This window comes from Aulonocara stuartgranti (genome assembly GCF_965226115.1).
Source record: "Aulonocara stuartgranti genome assembly, chromosome: 11".
NCBI lineage: Eukaryota > Metazoa > Chordata > Actinopteri > Cichliformes > Cichlidae > Aulonocara > Aulonocara stuartgranti.
In genome coordinates, this window is record NC_138947.1 from 10,177,181 (window position 1) to 10,205,092 (window position 27,912).

General features: G+C 42.9%; 2 protein-coding genes across 9 annotated transcripts in view; one reads left to right on the forward strand and one right to left on the reverse strand.

Annotated features, from left to right (window-relative positions):
• Positions 1-1,862: 1,862 nt before the first annotated feature.
• Positions 1,863-7,703, forward strand: cpvl (carboxypeptidase vitellogenic like). The gene is made up of 13 exons (XM_082552205.1): positions 1,863-1,988; positions 2,151-2,329; positions 2,430-2,557; positions 3,579-3,693; positions 3,772-3,830; positions 3,964-4,043; positions 4,145-4,211; positions 4,409-4,531; positions 5,156-5,287; positions 5,397-5,495; positions 5,583-5,756; positions 6,546-6,728; positions 6,825-7,703. The coding sequence occupies exons 1-13, from the start codon at positions 1,984-1,986 to the stop codon at positions 6,921-6,923; spliced, it is 1,443 nt and encodes a 480-aa protein (XP_082408331.1). The 5' UTR covers positions 1,863-1,983; the 3' UTR covers positions 6,924-7,703.
• Positions 7,704-8,720: 1,017 nt separating this feature from the next.
• Positions 8,721-27,912, reverse strand: part of creb5b (cAMP responsive element binding protein 5b) — a 43,579-nt gene continuing 24,387 nt past the window's right edge. For 4 of the 8 annotated variants that reach the window (XM_082552547.1, XM_082552546.1, XM_082552543.1 and 1 more), the window contains 6 exons: positions 27,550-27,676; positions 26,166-26,276; positions 14,286-14,615; positions 12,808-13,035; positions 12,486-12,594; positions 8,721-11,566 (listed from right to left, as the gene is read on the reverse strand). In XM_082552547.1, coding sequence (XP_082408673.1) covers positions 11,412-11,566; positions 12,486-12,594; positions 12,808-13,035; positions 14,286-14,615; positions 26,166-26,276; positions 27,550-27,676 — 1,060 coding nt within the window. In that variant the 3' untranslated portion in view covers positions 8,721-11,411. The other 4 variants (XM_082552545.1, XM_082552544.1, XM_082552549.1 and 1 more) reach the window with 4 other exon arrangements.

A 27,912-nucleotide genomic window follows, 5' to 3' on the forward strand; every position in this document is an offset into this window, starting at 1 on the left:
AGTGCTTGCTGATCGGCCTTGGTGCAGCTGGGGAACCACACTAGAAATCCATACGTCAGAACGCTGCTGATGGCACAGTTGTAGAAGTTCAACATCAGAGATCTGGGAATGTGTGCGCTCCGCAGTCTCCTCAGGTAGTAGAGGCGCTGTTGGGCCTTCCGTACAACTGAGGTGATATGGTTGCCCCAGGACAGGTCCTCGGTCACAGTTACCCCCAAGAATTTAAAACTGCTCACCCTCTCCACCGCCTCACTGCCAATGAAGAGAGGCAGATGGTTGTTATGACCCCTCTTCCGGAAATCTACTTCACCTTTTTCCAGCTGGCCAGTGCATTGCTATTTTTCTATGTGAAGGTTAAAACACCTCCTTGGCAAAGGCTAAATATACAGTGCTCAAAAAAATTAAGTATATTATATATTACAGCATAAAATAAATTTTAGGTATACAACTAACTTAGTAAACATAAACCATTATTTCATCTGCTCTTATCCAAGTAAAAGTGACAGCAGATATCCTGGAGAGTGCCCGGTTTTTCTTTTTGTCAGTGTCCATGTCAGCATGAAATGTTGCCTGCAGCACATTCAGGTTGCACGGGTAGCCCAGCGCCTCCAGGATGACACATCCATATGTGCCATCACCAGAAGGTTTGCTGTGTCTCTCAGCGCAGTCTCGACAGTCCTGAGGAGAAACCAGGACACGAGCTGTTACACGAGTGCTGTACAGAACCATCAGCTTCAACAGCAGGACTGTTAACTGCTCCTTTGTTTGAGGAGGACCAGGAGGAGATCTGCCAGAGCTTGACAGGAAAAAAAATCAGGAGGGATTGGGACACTACCTGCAAAACCATTCCCTTTCTGGGAGTTGTTGCTTCTCCAGTGCAGCTGTTGTCACTTAACCACAGTGGTTTATGCTATGTGTACTGGACAGAGTAAAATCCCTGAAGTTTTACTGACTTTGTGTTATTGGATCTACTCTGTAGTCACTTAAAGAACTAATTACATTTTATTTTGAGCAGTGGATAAAGTATTACCAAAACAGCTACTGAAAACTGTCTTACTTTGAAACTTTGTGAACAAATTATGAGAGGAGATGAGATGAGATAGCCTTTATTTGTCAGTTGCAGGTCTTTTGCCCACAACCGAGATGACAGACCTTGCCGACCGTACATACAATACACAAACATCACATTGGGGAGACAGGTCAGGCTAGGTAGCGAGGAAAAAACATTGAAATGTGTAACACAAAAGGATAATACAGGAATGCACAGATATCAACACACCATAGCACAACAAACACAGACAGTTCCAGTGTGTACATCTGAACTGGGACCGCTGCAATCTTTCGACTGCGCCTCCAACTGACCCGATGTCCACATCAGAGGGGAGGTAAGCGTTGGAGGTGGTGTTGGATCCGGGGTAGGGAGGGTGATGCGTCGGTGAGTGCTTATCAGTATCAGTATATGTATGTGTGTGCGTGTCCATAGTTCAGCTGAGACAGTGTCCTTCGCCCTGCCAGGCTAAGTAAACAGTCTTCCAGCCAACCCTGGTGGCGTTGTAGGGAATGGGAAGGAACAGACTAAACACAGTCGTTATCAGGGTATTTTCTGTATGTTTAAAAGTGTCAGTTAGTGCTTTTAAAAAAAAAAAAGTTAGGAACTGCTGTCTGCAATTTACAACCAGGAGACTAACAGAAAACATGCCAGCGTTGGTGCTGCATGGTGTAGTTTGTATTATACTGTTAAGGTCTGTCTAGGGACGTTGGTGTAATGACACATGTGGCCATTAAAGCCACAGTCGAATGGCGTCTCCTGCTAGGCACGACTGAGGGCTGATTAAACAACAACGACCACGTGATCCAGTATCTCATGTGACCGGCACAGAGCCGATCATGTGACTAAAATCACAGTGAGACCGGATTTGTTACTCCACCTGCCTTCGCCTGTGTTAGAAGGTGAAGTCTGTGCTGCTGCCGGTGTTTGCGACAATGAGGTGAGTTTTGAAAGAATGACGATAAGTTCATGCTCGCAGTCAGGGGCGTGCAGCCTCGCTGTGGTCGCACTGTTTTGAAATCTGAGTGTCTTGGGGGTGCTTGAGGTTCACACTTCGTTGGCCAGGCCCGCATTGTGATATCTATGTTACATATATTGGCAGGCTGCTGAGAGAAACTCTGGGTGTCCTCTTACTGTGGGCCTGTCTGCACTCCGCCGCCTTCGGGGGCTGCTCGTCGTTTTTCTGCCGAAAATCTCCCCGCGTCAGCGGCCTGAACGGAGTCGACCCCGGTGCCCCTCTCTTTCTCACTCCTTATCTGGAGAAGGGCGCTATAGATGAAGGTAAACTTGTATTTGTGTTACTACGAAGTAAAGTACTATAGATTGGCTTCGTGCTTTTTGTGTTGCACATCCACAATGTGGCGATATCTCGTTTTTCCAGCCAGGAAACTGAGTCTGGTGGGAGACCTGCCAGGAGGCAATAAGTCAGTCAAGAGTTATGCTGGATACCTCACAGTCAACAAAAAATACAACAGCAACCTCTTCTTTTGGTTCTTCCCTGCTTCCATGGTAGGCCTAACTTCTTTTACCACAGGGGCTTCCCAAATTTACAGTACTCTTATTTGTGCAGTGTGACAGGAAATCACTGAGAGGACGGAGAGATTTTAGGATCAAATCTGTGTGGGGTTTTCAGAAGTCAACTTTATCTTTAGTCCCTCTGTGAAGTTGTGATATTTAGTCAGCTGCAACCAGGAATACCCAGGTTTTCCTTTGCTGATTTTTAAAGCAAAAATCCTTACAGGAAGAGAGCTTGTTTTACTTTTTAACTTACACTTGTGCCTTTTTTATTATGTCTTTTAATCATTAACTGAGTGTTTTGTTTAGTTTTTTAATTTTATTTATGAAAATGCTCCAGAGCAGTGGAGATTGACGCATTTAATGACAGCAAGTAAAGTTTGAATCTTACTGAATGTTTTTTACTAAAAAGCCTCCAGGGAAAAAAAGAATCTGGAAAGGTTCTAAACAACTTCCTTTTACCCCTGTTGGACCAGAATACATATACAACTGTGATCAGGAGTTTAAATCACATTAAAAATGAGCATGAATGTTAGGGTCACTATGAACATGATTTCTTTGCACTGTTTTTTCTCTAGGGTGGAATGATTGTGCAACACACATCTATAATTACGTAAAAAACAGGAATTGGGTCAAAAGTATACATAGAGGTTCAAATCTATTCATTCACTTAAATCTTTTAAAAAGTAGCGCTGAAGGTTCTACAATGTCTTTTAACTTGACAAGGCCTATTAACTTCTGGTTGATTGATGACAAGTGGTAGGTTCACTGTCTCAACATAAATAGGAAAAAGTTTGACACTACCTATCAGACCAATGCTCAGAACAATGGGGAAAGTCCAAGCAACTCGGTGGAAGGAGAATTATTGATTTACACAAGTTAGGAAGGTCTTTTGGGGCCATTTCTAAACACTGCAGATTCCAAAATCATAATTTTAAACAACTGTATGGCGGTAAAAGTCCACTAGGTGGCGCTAGTTTCTTAAACTTTGTGCTTGCTCTGATGTGACTGATAGGCAAACCAGGAGAAAGCTCCAGTCCTGCTCTGGCTGCAAGGTGGGCCTGGTGGCACGTCCATGTTCGGTCTCTTTGTGGAACATGGGCCGTATGTGGTGTACAAGAACATGACGGGTAAGAACTGATTTGCAGCAGCAAGACTCCCAGGTTGTTTAAACCTTCTTATAAAGTTTATATCCTCTGTCTTTGCAGTCGGTCCGAGGGATTATGCCTGGACAGCCAGATATTCAGTTTTGTACATTGATAATCCAGTATGTATTTCTGATTTATCATCACATTAAAAAAAAAAGCAGTATTACTTAAAATGTCATTTTCACTTGGTGCTTTTGAAACATTGAGGAAGTGTTGGGATTTTTTGTTTTCTTTTTTCTCCTCTCTCTCTAGGTTGGAACAGGTTTCAGCTTCACTGAAGATGACAGAGGTTTCGCTCAGGACCAGGATGATGTTGGCAGAGATTTGTACAAGTAAAATATGACCATCTAATTTGCATGTAGTCATTTCATTTATCTTCGCAGTAATGATCGTTACTAACTCTTTTTCTTATTCTCCTCTTTTCTTTTATAAGTGCTTTGACACAGTTCTTCCAGATCTTTCCTGAATATCAGTCCAATGAGTTCTACGCAACTGGAGAGGTCAGAAAATAATTTTTCCACACTTCACAGAGCAGTATGACACGAGTAGCTATTTAAACAGAGCAACATGATTACAGGGCTAGCAGATATATGCTTACCATGCTAACCAATTAATACTTTTTGCAAAATATAATGAAATTTTAATGTCTTATTTTGTTAAGATGGTCTCCTCACCATGCAATACATTCTCTTTGCAGTCATATGCAGGGAAGTATGTTCCTGCCGTTTCTTACTACATTCATAAAAACAACCCTACTGCCAAGGTGAAAATCAACTTCAAGGGGATGGCTATTGGCGATGGACTCTGTGATCCAGAGCTGGTGCGTATGTAGAAGAATTTTATTATTTAGACGTAAACTCTGTCCTAAGATTGTTCCTGAAAGTGCCAATGTTTGATTCATAAGACATGCTTAATCATAAAACTTGCTCAGGCAGGAATGACATTTAGAACTTAAGCAGCTGTGTTGCAATTTTGTAGTTGCACAATGCCATCGCAACTCACGGTGCAGTCGGAAAACGGCCAACAGAAAAGCAAACTCTTTAGAAGACCTGATCGTGACGATGGTAGAGAAGGTTTGGTGCTGCTGCGGTGAGCGAGGTGTGGCAGAACAAAAAGAGTTTTCTAAAGGCTTGGACTTATGTGTGACCTAAACTGCCATATCCCTACGTAACCGGCAGGAAAATCTCCTGGATAAAGTCTAGAGTTGGCTTAGAAAGAGTTTAATAAAGCATTAAAGCATCTGTTTCATGAACAAGACTCATTGACTTACACATTTTTTCCCTCATATGGTCTAAATGTGTGTCTTCATTGAAACACAGGCTGCTGTGTCTTTTGCTTTCATTGTCCACACTGTACGTTCGTCCTCCACTTTGCTCATGTTTGATGCCATCTGCTCCTATATGCTGATGCAGAAAGGTGACAGTTTACTGTTCTTCCACATCAGATGCTGGGTGGCTACGGTGAGTTCCTGTACCAAACGGGAATGATAGATGAACTCCAAAAGCAATACGTTGACCAGCAGACAGACCATGGAGTTAAGCTCATCCAGCAGGAGAAGTGGGTGGAGGCTTTTGAGGTAATGAGTTGATGTTGTTCGTCATCTACATTTGCAGTATATTCTAATTGTTGAAGGCACACCTGTCATGGATGCCTTTTTCATTTCAATTTCAATCGTCTGACTTCAGGTCTTTGATCGTTTGCTGAATGGCGATGTAGATCCTTATCCCTCCTTCTTCCAAAATGCAACAGGTTGTACCAACTACTTCAACTACTTGATATGTCAGGTACTCGGAGTTCCTTGAAGTTCTTTTTTGTAAACTGTTGCTTTTTAACAGCTTAAAGAACTCACAAATTTCCTTTGTGTTCCTCAGGAGCCTGAGGATCAGGACTACTTCTCCCAGTTTGTGACCCTGCCTGAAGTGCGACGTGCCATCCACGTGGGCAACCTGACGTTCCACGATGGCTCTGAGGTGGAGAAGCACCTCCTGCAGGATGTCATGAAGACCATCAAACCATGGCTGGGGGTGCTGATGGACAACTACAGGGTAAAAACTGCAGGGTCATCCATTTTTTTTTAATTTTTTTTTTTAATCTAAAACGCACAAGGGGAAAATGTGAAGGGGGAGAAAAAAATCAGGATTTTGCTCATGATGTTTTATATTTAGAGTGTGAGACAAATGTTTTACTTTTATCACTTTATTTATTTATTGACAAGTGAACTGGGCATCGTTCTCAAGTCTTAACAGGAAACAATCTTAAAAAAAAAAAAGCCCAACTCAGACACTGTTGAACTTCGTTACATCATCTTCTATGGATGGGGTCCAAAAGGAAAACCTTACAGAAGACTGTAGGAGCACAAAAAGAAGCCTGATGAAAACTGGAAGCGCATTCTTCGGTCAATGAGATCAAGATAAATTTGTTCATCCCCTGGTTGGTGTGAAGCACAGAGGTGTCAGCGCTGCGTGAGTGCAAAAAGTGCTTAGGGGGATGACTTCTACAGATGACACTAGGCGTGACCGTCGATGGAGCACAATACTGGATGACGAGATGACTCGCAGTCTCCAGAACTGAGTCAGGAAAGCTTGATGAAGATTCAAAGCGCAGTGAAAGGGAGGGGGAGAGAAAAGAGAAGTGAAAACTCTGGGGTATTTTAAAGAGAAAGGTGGAGGAATGCAACACTTCCAGGAAAGAGCCGCTGAGAGGTTGTTTCTGAAGAAGAGCAGAGCACGTCTCCGGGTGACGAGGATTCAGTCTGATATCAAAAACAACAGTTGCTGTGTGTGTGTGAATCTATGGAGTCAGTTAACTGATACAAGTTGAATGTATTTATCCAGGTCTTGATGTATAGTGGTCAGCTAGATGTGATTGTGGCTGCTCCACTGACTGAGAGGTTCCTGCCCACTGTGAACTGGACCGGGGCTGCCGAGTACAAAAAAGCCCCTCGCTTCCACTGGAAGGTTCAGCCCACTGACACGGAGGTGGCGGGTTATGTTCGGCAAGTTGGAGAGTTTTATCAGGTGAGCGGATTGTGAAATAAAAGGCCAAATGCATGATCTTAAATCTCTCGGCGTTATTGAGGTTTACCGTTATCCGCTGTCTGTCTCTTCATGCAGGTCATCATACGAGGAGGAGGGCACATTCTGCCTTACGACCAACCGCAGAGGTCCTTTGACATGATTGACAGATTCTTGTCAACTCAGGGCTGGAAATGAAAAGCACGGGTGGAGAAGTGCAAATGTTCAAGCACCTTCACTTTAGAGAGCACATCGAGCACAGAGCGTTGATTTAAGACTGATTGTCACAGCTAACTTAAATCAAGTTTTTGTTTTCATCATTTTTTTGCAGAACTTTTTAAAAACCAGAGGATACATTTCTTCTAAGCGTGTGCTCTCTGATGCACACTCTTAGCTTGGATGCGATATCTGGATTGTTGCAAACAGAAATCGTTAACCTGATTTATCAGTTTTACGTCTTAAATTTTAGGGGTTCATGTTTGTTTGTTTTCTCGGGTCAGTATGAGTTAATGAATGTTGTGTGAAATCAGTGCACGCTTCGGAGACGAAATTCAATGCAGCCAAAACACATTTCACTCATATCAAGATTTCTTTTAAAAGAACTTTTAAAACGGTTCATACAATTTTTAAATGATTTCATGTATTGAAGCAAAAGGTTCTAAGCAGTTCTTTGTACCTTCCTGTGGCACTTACACTAAGATAAAAGGTTATTATATGCAAAGTGATTGAATAAAGCTTGGAGGTGTTTCTGGTCCAACTGCTACCAGTTATGAATGCATGCTTTGTTTTCAGTCACTAAAGGTGGAATTATTTTTTTCTAACACAAGTTTGATTTGTATTAAAGAACCTTTTTCTTCAATATATCCAATTCTTTTTAAAGTTTGTGTTTTGTGTTTGAATGTCTGTCACAGTTAGAAGGGACTGTAAAGCCTTAAGTGTTGAAATTACTTGAAATAAAGATGTTTCTTTTTTAAAACATCACATTGTGTTACTTACAACCTTTTGCTTGAGGCCATTAAGTGTTTTTATCATTGTGTTATATTGTGGTCTACCTCCCAGTAGATGAGAGACGGGGAAAAGCCAAAAATGATGGTGGTGCACACTTTATCTTGGAGAGGAAGTGGAGTCAGATCTGGTTAGTGTTGCTGTTTGTGGAACAGTGGTTTGTACTGCCACCTCACAGGAAGAAGGACCTGGATTCAACTCTCAACTCTGCGTGATGACCCTGCGATAGAGTGGAAACTTGTCCAAGGTGTGACTGGTCACTGGGATAGCTTCCAGTCCCTGAAAACTAAAACGAAACTATGGAAAAGAAATATAACTTCAGTAGAAGAAATGAGCGAGCAAAACCCTGTGGGTCTGAAACTAAACTGAGAAGTGAACTAATTGAGGTGGGATTTGAAAACATTGCTCGATGTGAAAGTATTGTTTGGGAAAGTGAATAAGTTGTACACCAGGGGTCATGATACTCCAAAGACAAGTCTCTGCTTGGCTGCTAACTGGCATAGATCATTGCCTCCCCAAACTGCTGTCAGTCATTAAATGCACTTTGAAAATGAAATCACTGGAGCTCTTGATCATCCGAAGTAAGGTCCTGAAAAAGTCCTCTTCATTACTTAAAGAGGTCCCTCCGCATGTGTCCACAGTAGCAGCCGGAAATGAATTTCTTACACAACAATGTTTATTTTTATTGCTTATTTGTTTCATTGTTGTGGCTAAGATTTAATTGTCTCTCTGCATCGGCAGTGATTTGGCATTTTGACAGGATTCAACAAAGATGTTTGTGTACTGAAGTTAACTGCCATGTTATTTCATCGGGCATCTATCAAGCTGTCTAGACAGTTCAATAATTAATGAGCATTCTAAACCTTTAAAGCATCTTACTATTTAATGAGCAGTCATTTTTCAAGGACAAGCATCAGCAAATGCTGTTGATCCTTTGATTGAAATATTACTTTCCTGGGTTTCAGAAACAATGACATCATGTCGCGCGAATGAATGTTACAGAACAAGTGCTTTATTTTCATACCGTAATGTAACTGCAGTGATACTTTAACATCTGTACAAATGCAAAATAAAATGGAGACAATGTAATTACGGACCAAAAGAAACAAACAAAAAAATGTACAAGGATATGCAGGCAGGAATGGATCCCATCCGTTTGTTACATATCAACAATGTACTTAAGCGCTGGGGTGAGCCTCGACGTACAGCAAAAGGCAACAAGTGCAAACATTATTTACAAACGTACCACACGTTTATTCTCCCTTCTAAAAGAAAGGTGGTTGCATTACATGTACAGGATTATAGAAATTAATATTATGTACAATATTTATACTTTTAGACTTAAAATAATACAATTACAACATCATTAATATGTAGGAATTGTTCTCTCTCACACACAGACACACTCACGCTGTACTTCCATAGCTCCTTTTTTTTGTATACCTATATAGTAACAAATGCATTTTTATTATGAACATGGATCCACTATCAGAAATGAAAACTCCTAATAATTCCAGTTGAAAGCGCGATGAGGTCATAAACATATTTTCACATGCATGAGGTTAATTTGGAATGGTCTGATCTAAACAGGGTTTTACAAACAGCCAAAATTAAGGCAAGCTTCAGTTCAGAGGGTCGGTGCAACAAAGCCCTTTTACAAAGGATTTTCTAAGACTCGTCACTCAATAATCATCTCTCACACACACACTAAACAGCACGCACAGATTTTAAGGGTAAGAAACAACATGAATACATCAAATGCCTTCACAAAAACCACCATGTGGTCCGTTATGGGGAAAGATATTTTTCAATTAAACGGGAAAGAACAAATTCAACGCTATCAGGTCCTTAATCATGCCTGGCAGTGCAAGCTCCATTATTCTTTTTATGGGCATGTGAAACAAGCCAGGCATATTTTCTCTATAAAGCCAAACATAGTTACAGGTTGTCGCTGGTGTGTGAAGACAGGGAGGAGGGCTTTTTGGGGGGAGGGGGGGGGGGGATCACTGAGAATTACCTCTGACCTTAATATGGCTATTCTACCCTCCGTCATAACAGAGGACAAAGTGCATAGACAGCTCTGCGATCGCTCCACCTGTGCGTGGAAAGTATTTCATCCGTCCTACTGTAAAAACACAGTGCATTGTGGTCATCATGCTCATGAACTGACATTCCTGGTCATATGGAAGTGGAAATAAAGAGGCGCTGCAGCCTAAAGGAGATGGATGTAGAAAAGGTCGCCTGTAAGAAACTCAGGAGATTTGGCCTTAGGTGTAACAGACATCTGTAAGAAAGCCCATAACAAAAATTCATAGAAAAACAAAAGAAAAAGCAGAGATAATTATGGTGATTAAAATGAAGCTATTAAATATAATAAGCCAGAAAAGCTTTTTAAGGAAGATTCAGGCACATTGTGATATCTTGGAAAGCACAAACACGAGCTGCTCTTCTTCAGGAATTGCAAGTTGTGGTGGTGGAAAAGAAAAAGAGAAAAAAAAAGATAAACAGATATATATTTTCTCACATACTTTTCTTTCTTAATACAAGTCGAACTTTGTTCTGCAGCAGGAAAGAGGGACAAAACACAAATATATATATAACAATATTCACATGCCAGACTGTGCACACACTCAATCAAATGTTATTTCATTTTGGTCTGAATGCCCAACACACACACACACACACACACACACACACACACACACACACACACACACACACACACACACACACACACACACACACACAACAAGAGGCCTCAACGATTAAAAAGCTTCAGTTGGTCCTGGAGAGCGGAGGACGCTGATCTCCGCTGCTGAGCTGCCTCACTGGTATCACAGTGTACAGTTCTGTCGCTGCAACAGCATCAAATGTCCTTGGCCATTCTGATCATTAATGTGGGCGTACAGTAGAAAAAAGATGATCAACACTGTGATGTATTGCTTCCGTCTGAGCATATGGTATTTTCACTGTCACGCCGTATATTATAAAGCTTTTTTTGTTTGTTTGCTTGTTTTTAAAGAATACTGCCGACAGGGAAGATTGTTAACAGTCATATATGTTTCTTGGAAAAAAAGAAAAAGGGTCATTTCACCTGCTTGCATATTCCTGTCTTCAAGACATCCGTGTTCAAAGTCTGACTTTAAACAACAAATAAAACGCAGCGACGTCCCCCTCAGTTTTTCAGATTTTTCAGTGTCTTCCACATTGCTGCAAGCTTACGCAGCTTACGGTCACTCTTTATTCAGTCCACTGGGCACATAGAGATGTAAGACCTGTATTTTTGTTTTTTAAGAGATGACAGTCTGAGGCACGCGTCTCTGTCCTCTGGTTTCATGAGCATCGTGATCAATTTTGTACCATTACAAAACAGAAAAAGTCACTGAAATGGTGCATGAGATTAACAAAAATGTCTTTCCACTAAGCACAAAAAAAGCAGAATTAAAAAAACGCGCCAAAAAACACAAAAGTTTTATGCGTTAATAGGATTGGTCTATAAAAATAGATACTGTAGCTACTGTATAAAGAACAGCCTCACAGGCCTTTGAGGTTTTTCTTGATGGAGAATGAGGAGCAGCACGTGCAGCTGGCGACCCTCAAAAAGCATGGGTGGTGGTGGGGGGGGGGGGGGGGGGGGGGGGGGATTCGTGGCTGCAGCCGAGGTTACGGTCTCCTTTGTCCCTAGTGGATGGGGTTAATGTCTGTGCAGTGGTTGGTCTGCCCGTGCACACTGCTGCCCCCTACAGTCGTAGTGGAGGTGGTGATGGTGTTGTGCTGGATGACCTGCTGCTGGGAGCACACTGGAGCTGGACTGCCTGCAGGACTGCTCTCTGGACCTGAGGAGAAAGCAGAGACATCACTGAAGATAGAAGTGATGCGTAAAGCACGCATGTGTGAGTGCAAGTACAAAAGATAGAACCGAGGAGCTGCACACAGGGATACATAAAGTATGCATAATGGTAAAATCTAGCAAAATAAACACAGGATCTCTCATTATATTACAAAAAAAATCTTTATTAGCAGAAGAGCATTTATTTCAAACATGTGACAACCTAAGGTTACACCAAATGTCTCATCCTCCATCTCAAAATAGACGATAATGGATAACACAAAAATGGAAACGTGAATCATTCCACTCCGTAAATACGCCTGATGGATTTTGGACACATTGTAGGTGACATCTTTACACCAGTTAGACTCATCGATGAAAGTCATTCCAGCCCAGGCTGGGAGTTGGCTTTCTCTTGTACAAAAGAGCCATTCAGCCAAGGGGGGACGTGAGCCTTATTTTCCTAAAGCTGCACAGGGAGGTGACTTATCCTAATTACATGGAAATGTCACTCGAATCCGTATCAAAGGGTGGGGCTCTGATGTCATGTACGGCTGAGCTGAAGCACAGTCCAAAAATCAGTGAGATCCCAGGCATCCATTAGGGCTGTGATGTCAACGTGCAGACTGTGATGTCTTTCTCACGTTGAGGCTCGGCTGCTTCTGTGCACAGAGCTGCTGTGAGATGGAAAAAATAAGTCTCAAAAGGGATTCAGACAGCCAGCTACCAGAGTGTGCAACACCCATATGTCAAAGGAAGAGTCCTGCAGCGAGCGTGGGAGCTGGATACCAGCACACTGGAACGAAAAGCCTTGCCAGTTACTGTGTGTCCATCAGACTTGTGTCTGTAGGGTTTATTCCTTTCCACCGCAGAGCTAAGGCACACAGTTAAAGGTGTGTGAGTGTGTTTATGTTTAAGCTACTCACTGAGGTAACCTTGGGACTCTTTCTGCATAGTGGTGATGGGACAGTCCTTGTGTGTGAGGAGAAGCTGCTTGAGCTGTGTCACCTCGTTCTTTAGCATTGTGACTTCATTCTGAGAAAAAGAAAAATATTTTCAGATTTCAGCGAATCAACATTTCTTGGCAACTCTCCATCCTTAACTACCTAAAAACAAACAGTAAAATACCCAGGTCATATTACCCAATATAAACAAATCAAAATCCATGGTGATGGCCCTGAGTTGCAGTTGTTACTGTACATAGATTTAGAGGCTCTAAAGGTGTTTTTTGATTTTTTTGGTTTTTACCTGAAGCTGCATGTTGGTCTGTGTGAGCTCCTCTGCCTTCTTCTCTAATGACATCACCCAAACTTTTCGCTTCTGTCTGCATCTTGTTGCAGCCGCTCTGTTTCGCTCCAGAAACTTTCGCCGACGTTCATCCGGGTCCTCGTCCACTACTCGTCTGCGCCGTCCACCACTGGGTGGCGGAGACTGCAACGTCTGCGTGGGCTGCATCTGCTGGGTTGCAGGTGACATCTGAATCACGGGAAAATGGCATTAACATTACTGATGTCCCCGATGGGGCAGCGCCTGCCTGCCACGATCCGACCACATATGTAAGCATCCTGACACAGCTGGAAAGCAGCCAGTCAGCTGTCTGCTGCAGCCGCTATGCTGCCTCAGAGCCTCCTGCCTCTAAACAACAATATATACATTACTTCCTGCAGGTATTTTATGTCTGGCAACTTCCCCAAAAACAACATCTGCTTGTACCGCGTGCCTTAAGAAGCTGGGCTGTGGGTGTCAGGAGTGAATGACTGACTAACTGACTGGGCTGATTCACTAGCTTGCCCACCTTGTTAAAGAGGTGTCAGGAGGCAGTTTTCCAACGCCCACTTCCACTCAGACTAACACCACCAGACGCAGTCAAAAGGCCCATTTCTATGCACTGACAAATCTTGACATATACTTGGCTAGGTCAAGTGTTTTCAGTCTTCAAAACATTACATTTTTATGAGAAGCATGGAAAATGCACGCCACTTTAATGGCGGCTGCACACACAGACAATGTTGTTTTAAAGCTTTAATGGTACATTTAAAACATATAGTGAAATGCACTTCATGATGTGGCACTCTGTGCTGCAAAAAGGCTTCAAAGAACGCAAGGACAAAATGCCTCTTTTTTTAATGCCGTGAGCAATACTGTCAGTTAATACTGAAACAGGTATATTCACAGATAAGACGTCCCAGAACTATAAGCCAAGGCTATCTGTTCCTCTGGTTTGTAAAACTTCTTCTGCGCTTGAAGCATGCCGTGACTACATAATTGCAAGTGGTTGGTGCAGTGGAGCAAAGTTTTCAAAAGACAGTCCTGAACATCCTTTTGTAACCGTTTCTGAACTCTTCGTGACCCCTTCTCTCCATGGCAGGCATCCAACACTGACCTGTAGCTGACCAAACAAAAAGGAAAAAATACTTTTGCGCCGGGTGCCAGGAAACTCGCTATTAAGGATGCAGCAAGGGAAAATGCGTTCATCCACTCACTCGCTGTGAATTCTAAGCATCATTTTAGCCATGCTTCTATACTAAACCACTAATAGCTGACTTCAAAACTACTCAAAAGCCTTCCAAAGGACTGGCTTGTTTTAGTCATGCTGCATACACGCTGACTTCTAGCTGTGTGAGTGATTTTAATATGCAGTGTAGTTAATGTGTTATTGAACTTGTGGCTTTGCCTTTGGGCTGCCTAAAAGCTTCTCAGCTCTCCCGGGGAGACGATTTGCTTACCTGTGAAGCAGAGTGCATCGGAGGGTGCGGTGATGTCTGATGTGGGTGCCCAGGATGAAGATGGGGGTTGTGGGAGTTGTGATGGGGATTGTGTCCCTGCGGGTGATGGTGTCCACCCTGAGCGTGGCCCTGGTTGTGGTGGTGGTGTCCGTGGTGCTGGTATGCGTGCGGAGGGGCTTGCAGGTGCTGGTGCGGGTGCGAGTGCGAGTGCATGTGATGGTGAGCGCCTTGGTCCTGCCGTGATGACATCATCTCCATCATGTGGCCCATGGAGTTCATGTTGCCGTTTGCGATGGCACCGGGGTGGTGTGAAAGTGCAGCCTTTAGCCTCTAAAGGAGACAAAGTGGACACCAAAGACAACATTTAATATAAATCTCTGGGAGTATTTCGTCATTATGTTTGTACATATTCGCCTCCATCAGTGTGATGATTAAGCGCAGACTACGACGTGACAAATGGCTTCATAAATCCACATGTCAGCAGGACAAGTCAAAGCCACTTAGGCTGTCCTTCATCTCTCCTTCAGTCCTGTCATTCTTGCTCTTTACCTTTCATGACTGCATCCCACCGGTCCCTGCTCTTCATATTCACAACAGCCCCTCTCTCTCTCTCTTATGGAGCACGTGTGTTTGTTTGTGCATTTCTGCTGGTGAGATGAGATCGCTGGTAAGGTGTGAGACCTCAGAACGCTCCCTTACTGTTGACCCAGCAACAGGTTTGTTGCTTTAACTGTGTGGTCTACTTAGCACTGACTGAGACGGTGTCTCTGAGCAGTCTGAGATGAGAACCAGAGAGAAGCACACTAAAAGTGCACTTGTGTTCCTCATGTTTACCAAATGCACCTCTCCACTAGAGTGTGTTTTTCTGGGCACCGCATAAAGACGACCGCAAGCGCAAAAACCCAGCACAAACCTAGACATAAATAAAAAATGCATGACATATTTACAGTTTAATAGCTTTTAACAGGTTGCAAAACCTTATTTAATGAAGAACCTTTTTACACTAAAACACTAACACTAAAATACATGGAAATTAATTATTCCTTTTACAGTTGATCTCCTGAGACATGTTTAGTAAAAAGTTAGCAGCAAAAATGAAAAGAAAGACATTGTGTCTAAGGCTACTGTTGTGAATTCCACAACGTTTTCTTTTCCCTTTCCCAGTATTCTCTTTTTCCTCTCTGCTCCCTTCCCCCTTCTCCCAGCTGCTGTCAGTAAGTCCAAGGCTCCATATCTTTTAACAACCTTCACATTCATGATTCCCATAGGGAATGGCATCCAGCTGGTCTGGATCACAATGCTAGGACATAAGCAGAGCACAACACCATCCCTTCACTTCCCGCTCACACTGTCTATGAGTGGAAAGCTTTTTACAAGTAGTAAGGCAGCACAGTCCAATAAATCATTTTAGAAGATTGGGAACAAAAAAAGTGACTGTGTTTTACCATATTTACACATTATGTGTGTGTGTGTGTGTGTGTGTGTGTGTGTGTGTGTGTGTGTGTGTGTGTGTGTGTGTGTGTGTGTGTGTGTGTGTGTGTGTGTGTGTGTGCGCGTGTTTGGAGTTAGTTGTCTTTTCTACGGACAGTGTGGGATGCAGAGAATTGCACATGAAACCGGCACAGTGAATTTATGACCTTGTCGAGCCAGTTTTAGTTGACTATAGTTTCTGTTTGTCACAGAAAGGTATGCCTGACACTTTGAAGCAGGTACTTTTCTGGAAGCGCGAGATTTTATCTGTTGTACCTCACTATGAATGTTATTTTAAACTTCTACACTTCTAATGTCATAGATAACACATCGTAAACCAATATAATCACACCCTAACCCCACTAACGGCCTTCACCAAAACCTCTAAGAATTGTTCTCAGGGGCCACAACCCTTCCTTTTTGTGACCAGAGAGACATGGGTTAAAATACCACAGTCTACACACAGCGAGTGTCTTCAAGCCTGCAGCTGTCAGCGGCATCATAGTCACACTGAGTCTTACTGATGCACTGAGAAGTCTCTGACTTTCTTTAACACACTATAAATGGTAAAATGGTAAATGGCCTGCATTTGTATAGCGCTTTTCTAGTCCATAGGACCCCAAAGCACTTTACACTACATTCACTCATTCACCCATTCACACACTGGCAATATAAACTACAAACACTACAAATAGTTACAATCTGCAAAGGGTAGCTATCTGGAAATAACATCTTAAAACACGACAGCTAATTGACATGCAGCTGAAACAGAAAAGGGATTTAAAGTGCTTACAGATCAATCATAGTCACCAGTGTTGACAAGGACATCTTCTGTACATCACAGGATGAATTCTGAGTTTGACAGCTCTCACTGAGCACCTTCCCTGCAGCCTGCAGTCGATCAGTATGAACCAGAGAGGTGAGACCCACGCCTTTTGTGCAAGAGAAAACCAATCAAGGTCTGGCAAGCTCCTGCCACTCAAGCAGGGAATCACCTAAATGAATAAAAGCCAGAGGAGTTTGCTGGCAGCATGTCTACCTTTGTAGTCTCTATAAGACGTTTAGTAAGCTGATGGCCGGTAAGATGCTCTTTTGGTGTCACTGAAACTCCCTTCTAGAAAGGGAGGACGCCAGGTGGAAGACAGAGAGCATAAATGGTGAAGGGGAGTATTAAGAGAGACAAAGACTAGAGGTGGGAAGAGATTAGATGGATTCCAGTGTCTCTTCCCCACACACCATTAGCCTGAAACAGCATTTAGTCATTTGTCAGCGTCTCAGCGAGCTGTCCAGCTGGCACTATCTGTATATTAATTCAATTAACCTGCATTCAAAGCGGCCTGCGAGTGTCAAAGTACAGAGGGACTGCAGGTCAAAGAGCCAAGGGGCCGATGCACAAGCCTTAGTGGCGATGGTTATATACACAACAAAGTACAAAAGTAACTGAATGTAATGCAACACAAGTTAATATAATACAGTTCAACAGAGACAGCATAGCTATTACACATAACAAAATCAATCAAAGAACTACAGAAACATCTTGACAACATACAACTTAAATTTTTAGTACACGCATAGAAATTAAACCACTCTCTTTGACTGGATTAGCTGGCAGGACCTTCCCACTTACATGATGAATAATGGAAAATCCAGCTCTTTAAATAGGCAGTATGAATATATAAATGCACCACCTTAAACTGATAGGTTTAAAGAAAAGGACACAGTTAAAAGAGAAAACCCTTACCGTGATATAACCCTATTCCTGAAGCTAGCTCTGTACAAGTGTCTACCTCTCCTGCATCTGAAGTCGAGACACAGCTCAGTTAAACCCAGCTCAGCCAAAACTTAAGTCTTTGTATCCAGAACCACAGTGACGCAACTAAGGGACGTTAGCAGAGTGATGATGAGCAGGCTGTGATTCTCAAACACCTTCATCAGCCCCTTAATGACTCTTTAACACATGGTTGTATTTCCCCAGACTGTGCTAAGCACAAGAACTTAACCACCATGTGCATTTTACTCTAATGACACACACACAAACATATACATTTCTCCTGCAGCAACATGGCTGCCACAGAAAACAGTCATTAAATCAGTGCAGGTGTTAGCTTGCGGCTGTGCAGAGCGCTCAAAGATGGGACGGTATGCATCCTGTTCTACCACCGTCTGCCCTGCTGCCAAGTTGCAACAGGAAAATGAAGTCTCCGTGACACCATTAGAAAGTGGTCAGCTTCCTTCACAATAATTTTTATATAGTAGCAGCATAAATACACGCATTCTGACAGTATACTGAAAGTAGCAGTGCTATTGATTTTCCACCATCCCTGATTCAGCCATCTTTTGCCCAGAGGGGAGCTATCTCCTCTCAGACCTTTGCCCCCTGACCTCTCCACTCCCTCTCCTTTTTTTAGGCCTCTCTCATTTATGTGGTTTCAGGGATACCAGGTGATCATCCATTAATGATATTTATTAATGGCTGTGTCCTCTCTGACACAGGGGCTTTGAGTGATGTCCCTGTGAGTGCTCTGGGCACATCCTGAGAACACACTCAGGTTTCTGCTCACCAGATGACTTCATGTCTATTAACCCTGGGAGGAGAAACCATGATCATGAAGCAGGTACAAAGGGAAGAGACCACGCCTGCCTAAGGATGGGTAAATCAAACCTAGCAAGGTCAGGGTGAGCACTTTTATTCCCCTTAAAAGTGGAGCATTGTACTATCAGGGGACCTGTGGCCCTCTGGCGCCTCACAGTAGGTTTGAAAGATTTGATCAGTCTGTGGAGTCACAGTTCAACTGCAAAAAGATCAAAGATTCAAATGGTGCTCTTTCGCTTCACATTTAAGGGTCCGCAGAGAAACATTAAAGCTTCTGTCTCTCACTGTCAGCTTCTTTGTTAACATCAGGCAAGCACAGTGATCGTGAGTAAGCACACAGCATTTCTAATTGCATAATATATCAAAGCTGTAACTTTCCGGGAGTATTTTATATATGCCTCGGCCCCCCTACCTTGCACTCTAAACCCGACCCGGGTTCACCATCTGCAGCTGAAAGCAGGAGTTTGGCTCTGCTGCTTCGCCAAGCACTCCACGGATCCTGTTCCATCCTCCTCATCTCCACCGCCAGCACTACCCACCAGTGCCTGTCTACAAACCCACTCTCTGTCCCCTAAAAAGCCCATACCCCCATTAGTTCAATTTTATTAGATTTCCCTCTCACCCAGAGAGGCAGTAACATCTACCACCCCCTCTCTCTCTCTCCTCTTTCTGTTTCTCTCTCTCTCTCTCTCTCTCTCTCACACACACACACACACACACACACACACACACACACACACACACACACACACCTCTTGCCTTTTCCTCCACCCCCTCTCCCTCTGCTTGCCAAGAGCTGGGGACTGTTAAACTGATTTCCTCAGGGAACAGTGAGGCAGACAGTCTGATGGGAGTGCTGGGCTGTAATATCGCCCCCTCTCTCCTCTCTCAGGTTCTGGGCCAAGCTGATCAGAGCTTCCCTGTGGTTCCAGACACAGACATGGAGATGGACATAGACTGACTGTTCAGCCAGGGCCAGACGTTCCGGTGGTGCTCGGAGGAACCGTGGCAGTATGGGTGCAGCAAGACACACGCCCACTGAGAAGTGTGCTCCAAAGCATGCGCTCATACTCTTGGCAGCTTCTGCAGCCTGTCAAGTTAATGGATGGGCCTCTGACTCCAGTCTGCATATCCCCACTGTTCCCTCTCTTGTAAAGCCCTGCTCGAGTGCAGCCTACATGGTTATCACTACACCCACTGTCACAATCTTGAATACAGACAATGCCCCTGAGTGAGAGAGACAGACAGAGCATGAATACAATGCTAAACACTTACATACTCTTAAGTTGTGGGATTAAAAGAGGCATCACGAGTCATTGTGTCGATAAACGTAAGTGGAATCAAATGTAGTTTGAAAGATGTTTAAAATATCAGATCTCTAATGTTAGTGTATTTTGGCCGTTACAAATCTTTCACAATAGCTTTTTTTTATTAATGGTTTGAGTTTTGGTTCTTGTTCTCTGATAATAAATAGCCCCTCTTTACCCGCACTGTCAATACACCCACAGGTGTGAGAAGCCACTTGTGTTTCGACATGCCAAAATTTCCAAGAAGTAATTGTTGAAAACATGAAGCACGAACTTGTCTGATTCAGATCACCTCCTCAGCATTGTTAAAGTTATTTTGGTGTGAGTGTCTTGTTTTTTTTGCTCAGGCTCCAGGAGTGCTAATGGTGGCTGGACCAGTCCGGTCTGGATCACGCAGTGTTGATGGCAGCTGGTTTACCCAAGCTTGGCTCTGCTTGTGTCCCTTCCCATTCATAGGCCCTGAACCATAACCAAATGGCCTTCACATACACCACCCATCAGCACACCTAAAAAAAACAAGCAGTCATCCAAAGACAAACAGATGCGACACTCTGTGCCACCAACGCCACTCTTGTCACGAAAACTCAACCCAACATAGAAGCGCACAATCACACACACACACAAAACTACTCAGAAGCTTCCTCCTCTTCCATAAAGCTTGCTGATCTTGCTTCAGAGTGTATTATGAGCCAGGAACATGTTTTACTCCTGCTAGGCCCCCTACAGCCCCTCAATCATACTAGTAGTACCTTGCACAAGCTTTCACACCAATCCTTTGCCCAGGCAAGCACTTTAGCACATTTTCAACAATACTTTCCATTTACAGTTACACATATATCACCATTCACATACACTGGTCACATGAGCGCTGGGGTAAAAATGAAGCAAAAGGTCAGCTATTTCTAGAAAACACAACAACACAAAAACAGACAAACAGAAATGAAAAAAGTATAAAAATAGATTTTTTTTTTTTAAATGCATTTATTTTGATTGGCCCCACAATGAAGTGGAAGTGAAGCGAAATATAACACATTAGTATAAAACAGCCATGGCAGCAGAAATCATAGATCAGCTGTTGTCTCAAAGCAAGTGATGCTTTGAGCGCTATCCATCATCAGAGAAAACTATGGTGATGACAAATGTGTACCGACGCAAAGGTATATGAGCAGAACTATAATGTGGGGTTTTTTCCATTTTAATGACAATCAGAAAACAAACTCTCTGTCACTGTTTTGTAATGAGAGTTTTTAACCTAAAACTTGATCAGCTGCATTTCCAAAAGTATCTGTTAATGGTTATAAAGTGGTAAAAGTATGGATGCATGCACGTTGTAAGATGAATATGCGTCAGTACGGCTGTACCTTGAAAACAGAAAGGATCCCAAACTGTGGATCTGTTCCCTAAGAATCAGGTCAGCAAATTTTGGGGGTTGTGTTCTATATCAAAGCTCAAGACCCTTCGTATTTACAAAGTGGATTTGTGCTTGAATTATCAGGTAAAATCTTTTATTTCAAAGTTTTGTTTTGTTGTAACTGTGCACGTGCTTCTGCTGTAATTTGTCTCTATTCTTATAGTCAAGCTCTCTGATTTTAAAAAGTGCTATTTAATAAAAAAATAAATAAAATTAATACACTCACAGACACCACTGTGTAAAGTCCTTAAAAGACCGATAAACTAATAGACATGAAACGTAAATTTCATGAACTTGTCCTTTAAATCGTTTTCTAACTAACCGATGGTACAGAATGGGAAGGAAATCTCATCAACTAACACATTACTCATTCCTCCTGCCACGCTCACTCACTATTCAAATGTGAATATGAGTTTTCTAAATATAATCTTACAATAACACAATCACACGCACGCACACACATATATATAAACATAGAGTTGTTTTGTTGAGTTCTCACTCATAGCGTAGTATCCCAATATTTTCCATGGCGATTTTACAGGGACATTAAAACACTATCAAAATACTGTTAACAAGAGGGCTCATCTAATTCACCACCAATCTGAGATAATGTTGGCCGAGCAAACTTTTGTTAAATCGGCTCAGCTGAAAGTACATCCAACAGAGAATCCTGGGAACCAAAATTCTGGCTGGGTTTATTCAGTGGAATGGAAATCAATTTATAACTTTTATCTAACATGTTTTCTTCTGGATTTTCTGTAAACAGATGTTGGCAGGCATATTTTATAGTTGAAAAAGGTGATAAATTGTGGTGTCATGAGGTTTTTGATGATTCATCTATCTATCTCACAAGTACAATTTTAGTCGCACTGAAGCAGAAGTTCCTTTCTGGTTTATGTGGCAGTTGCACTGATCCAGCAGCTCTTGCGTCACACTCTACGCTGCTAAAAGGACTCATCTCTGTAGAACCCCCCCCCCACCACCACCACCACCACCACCACCACTAGTCATATAAACTTCTGCTGCATCCAAAATATTTAACCTTCTCTCTATGTGTCCTTTGTACCCTGTCACTAGTTGACTGCACATCTTCCACGTTTACTTAACTAACCACACATATGCATATAACTGATCTGTATCACAAACCATATGCAAACTCTGACTTCATGGTTTGTTTTAGCCCACTTTGTCCACAGATGTGTTTTGGCTCCAAGGACAATGAGTACCAGACGGGGTGCCAGTGCAGTGAAAAAAGAGGCATTTACACACACAATCATGACCATGCATACAAACACACACAATGTACATACAAGCTAGAGTTAACGCAAGCAGTCTGCAGATTCAGCTGTGCTCTTAGCTCAGCGTCTCTGCTCAGTGACATCATACCCCGACAATGCCACCATTCATACAGATGTTGCTTACAAAACCTGTAGTTAGACTCTCATTGTGTGTACTGCTCCTCCTCCTCCTCACAACAAGAGAATTTGCCAGAGGTACTCCCCTACTATGGTGAAAGAAAATGAATGGAACACATAACAGGGTTACAGTTTATGCTAATGGTTTAACTGCTTACAAATGATTTTATACTAAGGTAATCATTTCATCAATCATGACATGGCAGAGATGAAAACTGTAACATCTGCAGCTGCCTCACTTTTTTGGAATTTGTGAGCAAAATAGGTGCAGTGCAGTGCAGTTACTGAATTGCAACTAGTATTTGGATTATCAGGATTAAAGATCAAGCATTTCGCTAAACAGTGAACATGTACGAAAGAGTTACCCTGAAGAACTAACAGCAAGGTTTGTGCAAGTGAAATGAAAACTCAACATCAGTGCACGTGGAATACTTTGATTATTGGCCCTCCTATGTGCTATGAAATGTTCCTTTAAGAGAAGCACTGCTTGCCCCCCCTCCCCCCCTTCAAGTAAAAAGGAGCATATTTAGAGCATGCCAGGAATTATGTCATCCACCAATCTAGTGCCAGCTCCACAGCCAAGCAGGCTGCAGTGAAAGAACATATAGTATTGTTTACCACATAAAAATCTCAGCACCTAGCCCGATGCTTAGTGACAAATTTATTGTCCTTAGTAACAATATAAACAATAGATAATTGGGAGATAATAAATAACACATTTTCATACACCAGCACAAAGCCCTTTCAAGGCCCCTCTTTCTGAAATTAGCAAGCAGTCAGGATGTGTGGAAAGCATGGGACTCAGTTAAAAGACACAATAAAACAATGCCAAAGTGCACCATGCTGAAAACAGTGCCACTGACATGAGCCATGCGCCACAGCGGGCATTCATAGACTCGAGTTTGTTTTTAGGGGAAATTTGATAAGGGCTTGTTTGGGTTTTTCTTGTTACAGATGAAAAATGATAGCAATTACCTTTCATTGCATGAACAAAAATATCAAAATTTAAGCATAGGGGGTCTGTGGTGTGTGAGGGTTGGGGTGGGTTGGGGGTGTAGGTGTGGGGAGTAGAAAACAGTACAAGTATTCAGAAATGTTTTACAGTTTTCCTTTATAGGCATGCATGTATTCTGTGTGTGCATCTCATCTGTCAGTCGTTTTTCAAGTAGTCTTGGCTGCCTGTACATGCATGTGTGGGTGCACGTGTGTGCATGATTTTGCAGCTATTTGTACAAGCAAGATGACACAGTGCTGGTCCACACGCGGTGCATATATGTGTGTGTGCGTGCGCTCGTAAGGAGTGGTGATGTAATGCTTTGGCCAGCATGCTGTGGAACTTGGCCTCCTCTGTACTGCGTTTCCTCCACGCTGCGAGGGTCAACTATCCCACAAGCTCCAGCACACAACACTCACTATTCAATTCCCCAGACCACAACAGAGCAGAATTCAACCACACCCGGCACCAAGAGCACCCAGTCCCTCACAACAAGAAGGGGGAAAAAAACACTTGAGCTAAAACTAATAAAACATTCCAATCCCAGCAACCCTCCCAGGCAACAAACTAAAAGCATTAAGAAAAAAAAACATATCAATTATTCCACCATCAAGCTTTGCTATACCACTTAAATGATGGCACTTAAGTAGAAAATCAGAAGAACAAAGATGGGCACTGATGCAGATACAGTCTTTAGCCCAGAGAGCACAAACAGAGAGCTTAGAGCAAGATATGAGTCCCCAAGGGGCCACAGCAGTCCTTTGGCTCATTAACTATTTACACCAGAGACAGGCCTCCCTACTGCTCTGGCCCACCACAAAATCAATTAGCCTTCATTAGCCCAGGCTCAGGGCATGCTTTCTCTGACAGGGGAGGGATAATCCTGCTACCGATGCCTCCAGTTACCACAAAATATCAAACAGCAGCAAGCTCACCCATATGGCCATACATGCATGCACAAACATGAAAAGACAAAGGAAACTGGTTCTACTTTTCCCTAAGAAGTCTTCTATTTTCTCCCTTCTTATTCATTGTTTGATCTTGCAGTATATCAATATTGCTTCTCGCCTTTTAATTCTATTGCCTATTCTGCCTGTCTGTCCGTTTCCTTCATGTCTATCAAAGTCCCACTCAATCCCCTCTTCTGCTCTCACAATGTAAACGTTGAGCACAAAGAGTGCATCCAGATCCGTTCCTCCGAGGTGTGGGGTTACAGTGCGAAGATTTCCCATTGGCGGAAAGTCAACATGGTCAGGGTAATGCGATTAGAGCCGGATTGAGATCGTCGCAGGGGACACATGGGCCTGATCATGGCCCAGTTATCCGATAGCGAGGCCGTATTTATCGACCAGGCCCGGGCGAGGATATTGGAGACATTAGAGACCCCGTCTATGCTTATGAAACCCACGCTGGAGATCGCACCCGGATAACACAATTAGTCTCTCACTTTCTGTCCACAATCACAAAATTCCATCAGTTGTGTTCAGACATCAGGGAGCAGAATCTCAATTGATACACATTGGGTTGCTGTGCCTCGTGCCCGAATGGCCAACTAACCAGAAAGTTGCATGGTTAGGGGGCCTGCAGCCATTTAGTGACTGCATATGTTTATAGGAGGCCTAACAGAGCATTTACAATTCAATTACACAGATAGGAGGAGAAAAAAAAAGAGTAAGACATGTCTGGATGATGGCCAGGGGAGAGATAAGCCTAATACACTAATATTGTGTTACCCTAGTGTGTTACCATAGGAACAGTTGAAGAGATTCAAAAGACTACAAAGGCGATCAATCTTGAGAGAACGGGAGGAAGAGGGAGAATTAAATGCCCTGGGACTGCTCCCGCTCTCCTCTATCAGACCAATAACTCTTCTAATGACCTCTGCTACCCCTCTCTCTCTCCCTCTCTCTCTGTTTATGTGTGAGTCTTTGCCTCTCCAGGATGTTTCTCTCCAGTAAACCCAGCTATCTATGAACCTTTCCAAACACAAAGAGCAGCCAACTCTTTTCATTATGGTTTTATAATTTCTTTTTTCTCGATATCCATGTCATGACACTCCAGTTATTTATTTTTAAAACAAAGGTTGGCAGTTGGTCACGTTGCTACAGCATTAATCAATTCATGTCACCTTAAATGTAACTTTTTAGCTATTTTTCATTAATCAGAGGTGCGCTGTCATGAACCAGTGTTGCAGCAGTACTGGCATTCAAAATCAAGAACAGTGCAAAGAATCTTTTCTTTTTGAGCTTTTTCTTCTGCCAGTCCTTCTTTGACTCTCAAAACCTGTGCCTACATATTATTCCAACTTCTACAACTAAATGCTTTGTGAAAGGATGAGGTCATTTGATTTTTTTCCCTGCTGTGTTAAACTAGTGCTAACAAGTTGCAGGACCTACAGAACATGTTCTGTACATTAAGATATACATCAGGCAGTTGGTGGGCAGCCGAGCCACAACCACATAAAGGGCCCTTTATTCCAGCCAGAGTCTCCGGTGCTGCACTGGCAGGTTCAGACACAGCTTTGATTACACACCAAATGATGAAATCCACACAGGCCTAAGAGTGCAGCCTTGCTGGCAGAGCCCAGTGGAAAAGAAGGTTGCAACACTTTTCAGCTTGTGTGTGTGTGTTTGTGTGTGTGTGCAGGCATAAAAGTGTATGTATGCATGTGAATGCTTGCATATACTCACCAGTTTGGCCTCTGAGTGCATGGAGGGAATGTGAGTGGAGGAGCAGGAGCTGCTGTGGGCGGGGCTTTGCATGCCCATCATATTGGAGCCCATGGACATTTGTCTCTCCATCTGAAGATTACAACAATACAATAACAATCACGCAAGTGTAAACAGGGCTTTATTTAAACACATATCAATCATGCTGTACTATTTATGCTAAGAGTGGTGATTTTTCAGAGATGCAATCACTGCTTTCTCACAGGTATGCACCAAAAACCTTTAAGCATTTTAAGTGTGAGACCTATCCTTTGAGGTTATGGAGCATGAGATGAGAACGCATGAGAGCCTGATTTCACATGACAGGCTGCCCTGTGCACAGCTCTGTGTGATGATAACTGGAGCTGACCCAAAACAGGAAGCCAGCATGCAGGGACTTAACACAGGAAGCTGGGCAACTGGGGTGTGTGTGTGTGTGTGAGAGAGTTTCTAACAGCAGTTTGGTGAGTATCTGTCAGACTAACATCAAAGTCGTCTAGTTGCAGGATGTTTCAATAAGGACATAGGTTAGTTAGCTCTACAAATTTCTAACCATCTGTCTTTGTGTGTATGCGCTCACTACCTGTCTCTGATTGATTCTAGTCTGGTCGTTATGTGTCATAGCTGAGACCTGAATGTGAAGAATTCACATGACATGTGGTGAAAGGTGACCCGTGTTCACCGTGTGGTGCAAACAGGAAAGAAGATATGTTTGCTTGAACATCTACATGCATGTGTGCGTGTAAGGTGTTGCGGCCTCTTAGCTGCTGAAGTTTTGGTGAAGTTTGCGGTGCTCTCCATGAGGCATGGGCCCTCTCACCCCCACCCCTGGCTGGACCTTTTCCTTGCCCTCCCCTTCCCCTGGTCCACAGAGATTTGGGTCTAGAACCTGACACACAATCTTAATTGCAGTAAGTGTGTTTTGTGTAAAAATATCACCCAAACGTGCACCCCTTTCCTGAACCGTCAATCTTCCCAAAAATCGCTTAGCCCTTAATTTAATAAACATGGGAAGGATTTTTCCACACCATAAAACTGAGCCGTCTTATGTTACAAACGGAACATATGTTGTATCATTGCAATCCTGATACGAGGGCCTTTTGCTATGTTGTTATCATTTCCTGTTACACAATGTGATTGTTCTGAATTTAGTTGGCTTAATTGTAGTGAAAATTTACATTTTGAACTCACAGGAAAAAACCATTCATTTCTGCAGGAAGAGTCGAAACTGCACAGCAACACCAACACAGCTTATGTTCAGTCTGAATGTACAGTGCACTGTCATCACAGGAGTAAACGAGTCTACTTCTGCATGCGTGAGCGCCGCTGTAAGTGAATATGCTCTGTAATCTGTTGTGGTACTCACAGGCATCAACACAGCAGAGGAGCCGGGCATGGTCGGGTCTGGCAGAGTTCCAGGCATGGAGGCTGGCAGAGGCTGCCTCTGTCTGTTTCGTAGGTGCAGTAGTGAGGACAGCGAGCCGGGGACGGGCCTAAAAGGACACAGACAAGGAACTTAAGGGTTTGTCCTGCTACACACAATCTAAGAATATTATTCTTTGTTGTTTCATACACCAGCACCAAATCCAGCATGAAATTTAGCGCTAGTTTTTAACGTGTCCTAATAAGCACAAAATTAATGTATAAGCATATATTAAAGAAAGAAGTGATAATATAGTGTAACATCCCTTTTTAGTATATTAATGGACATTTACTAATTTCTTCTTTT

Bases quoted from the DNA above. Each gene is read 5' to 3' on its own strand.
- cpvl (XM_082552205.1), top strand. The intron at 4,532-5,155 runs GTGCGTATGTAG...CTTCCACATCAG, and splicing joins GACTCTGTGATCCAGAGCTG to ATGCTGGGTGGCTACGGTGA. The intron at 5,757-6,545 runs GTAAAAACTGCA...GTATTTATCCAG, and splicing joins TGCTGATGGACAACTACAGG to GTCTTGATGTATAGTGGTCA.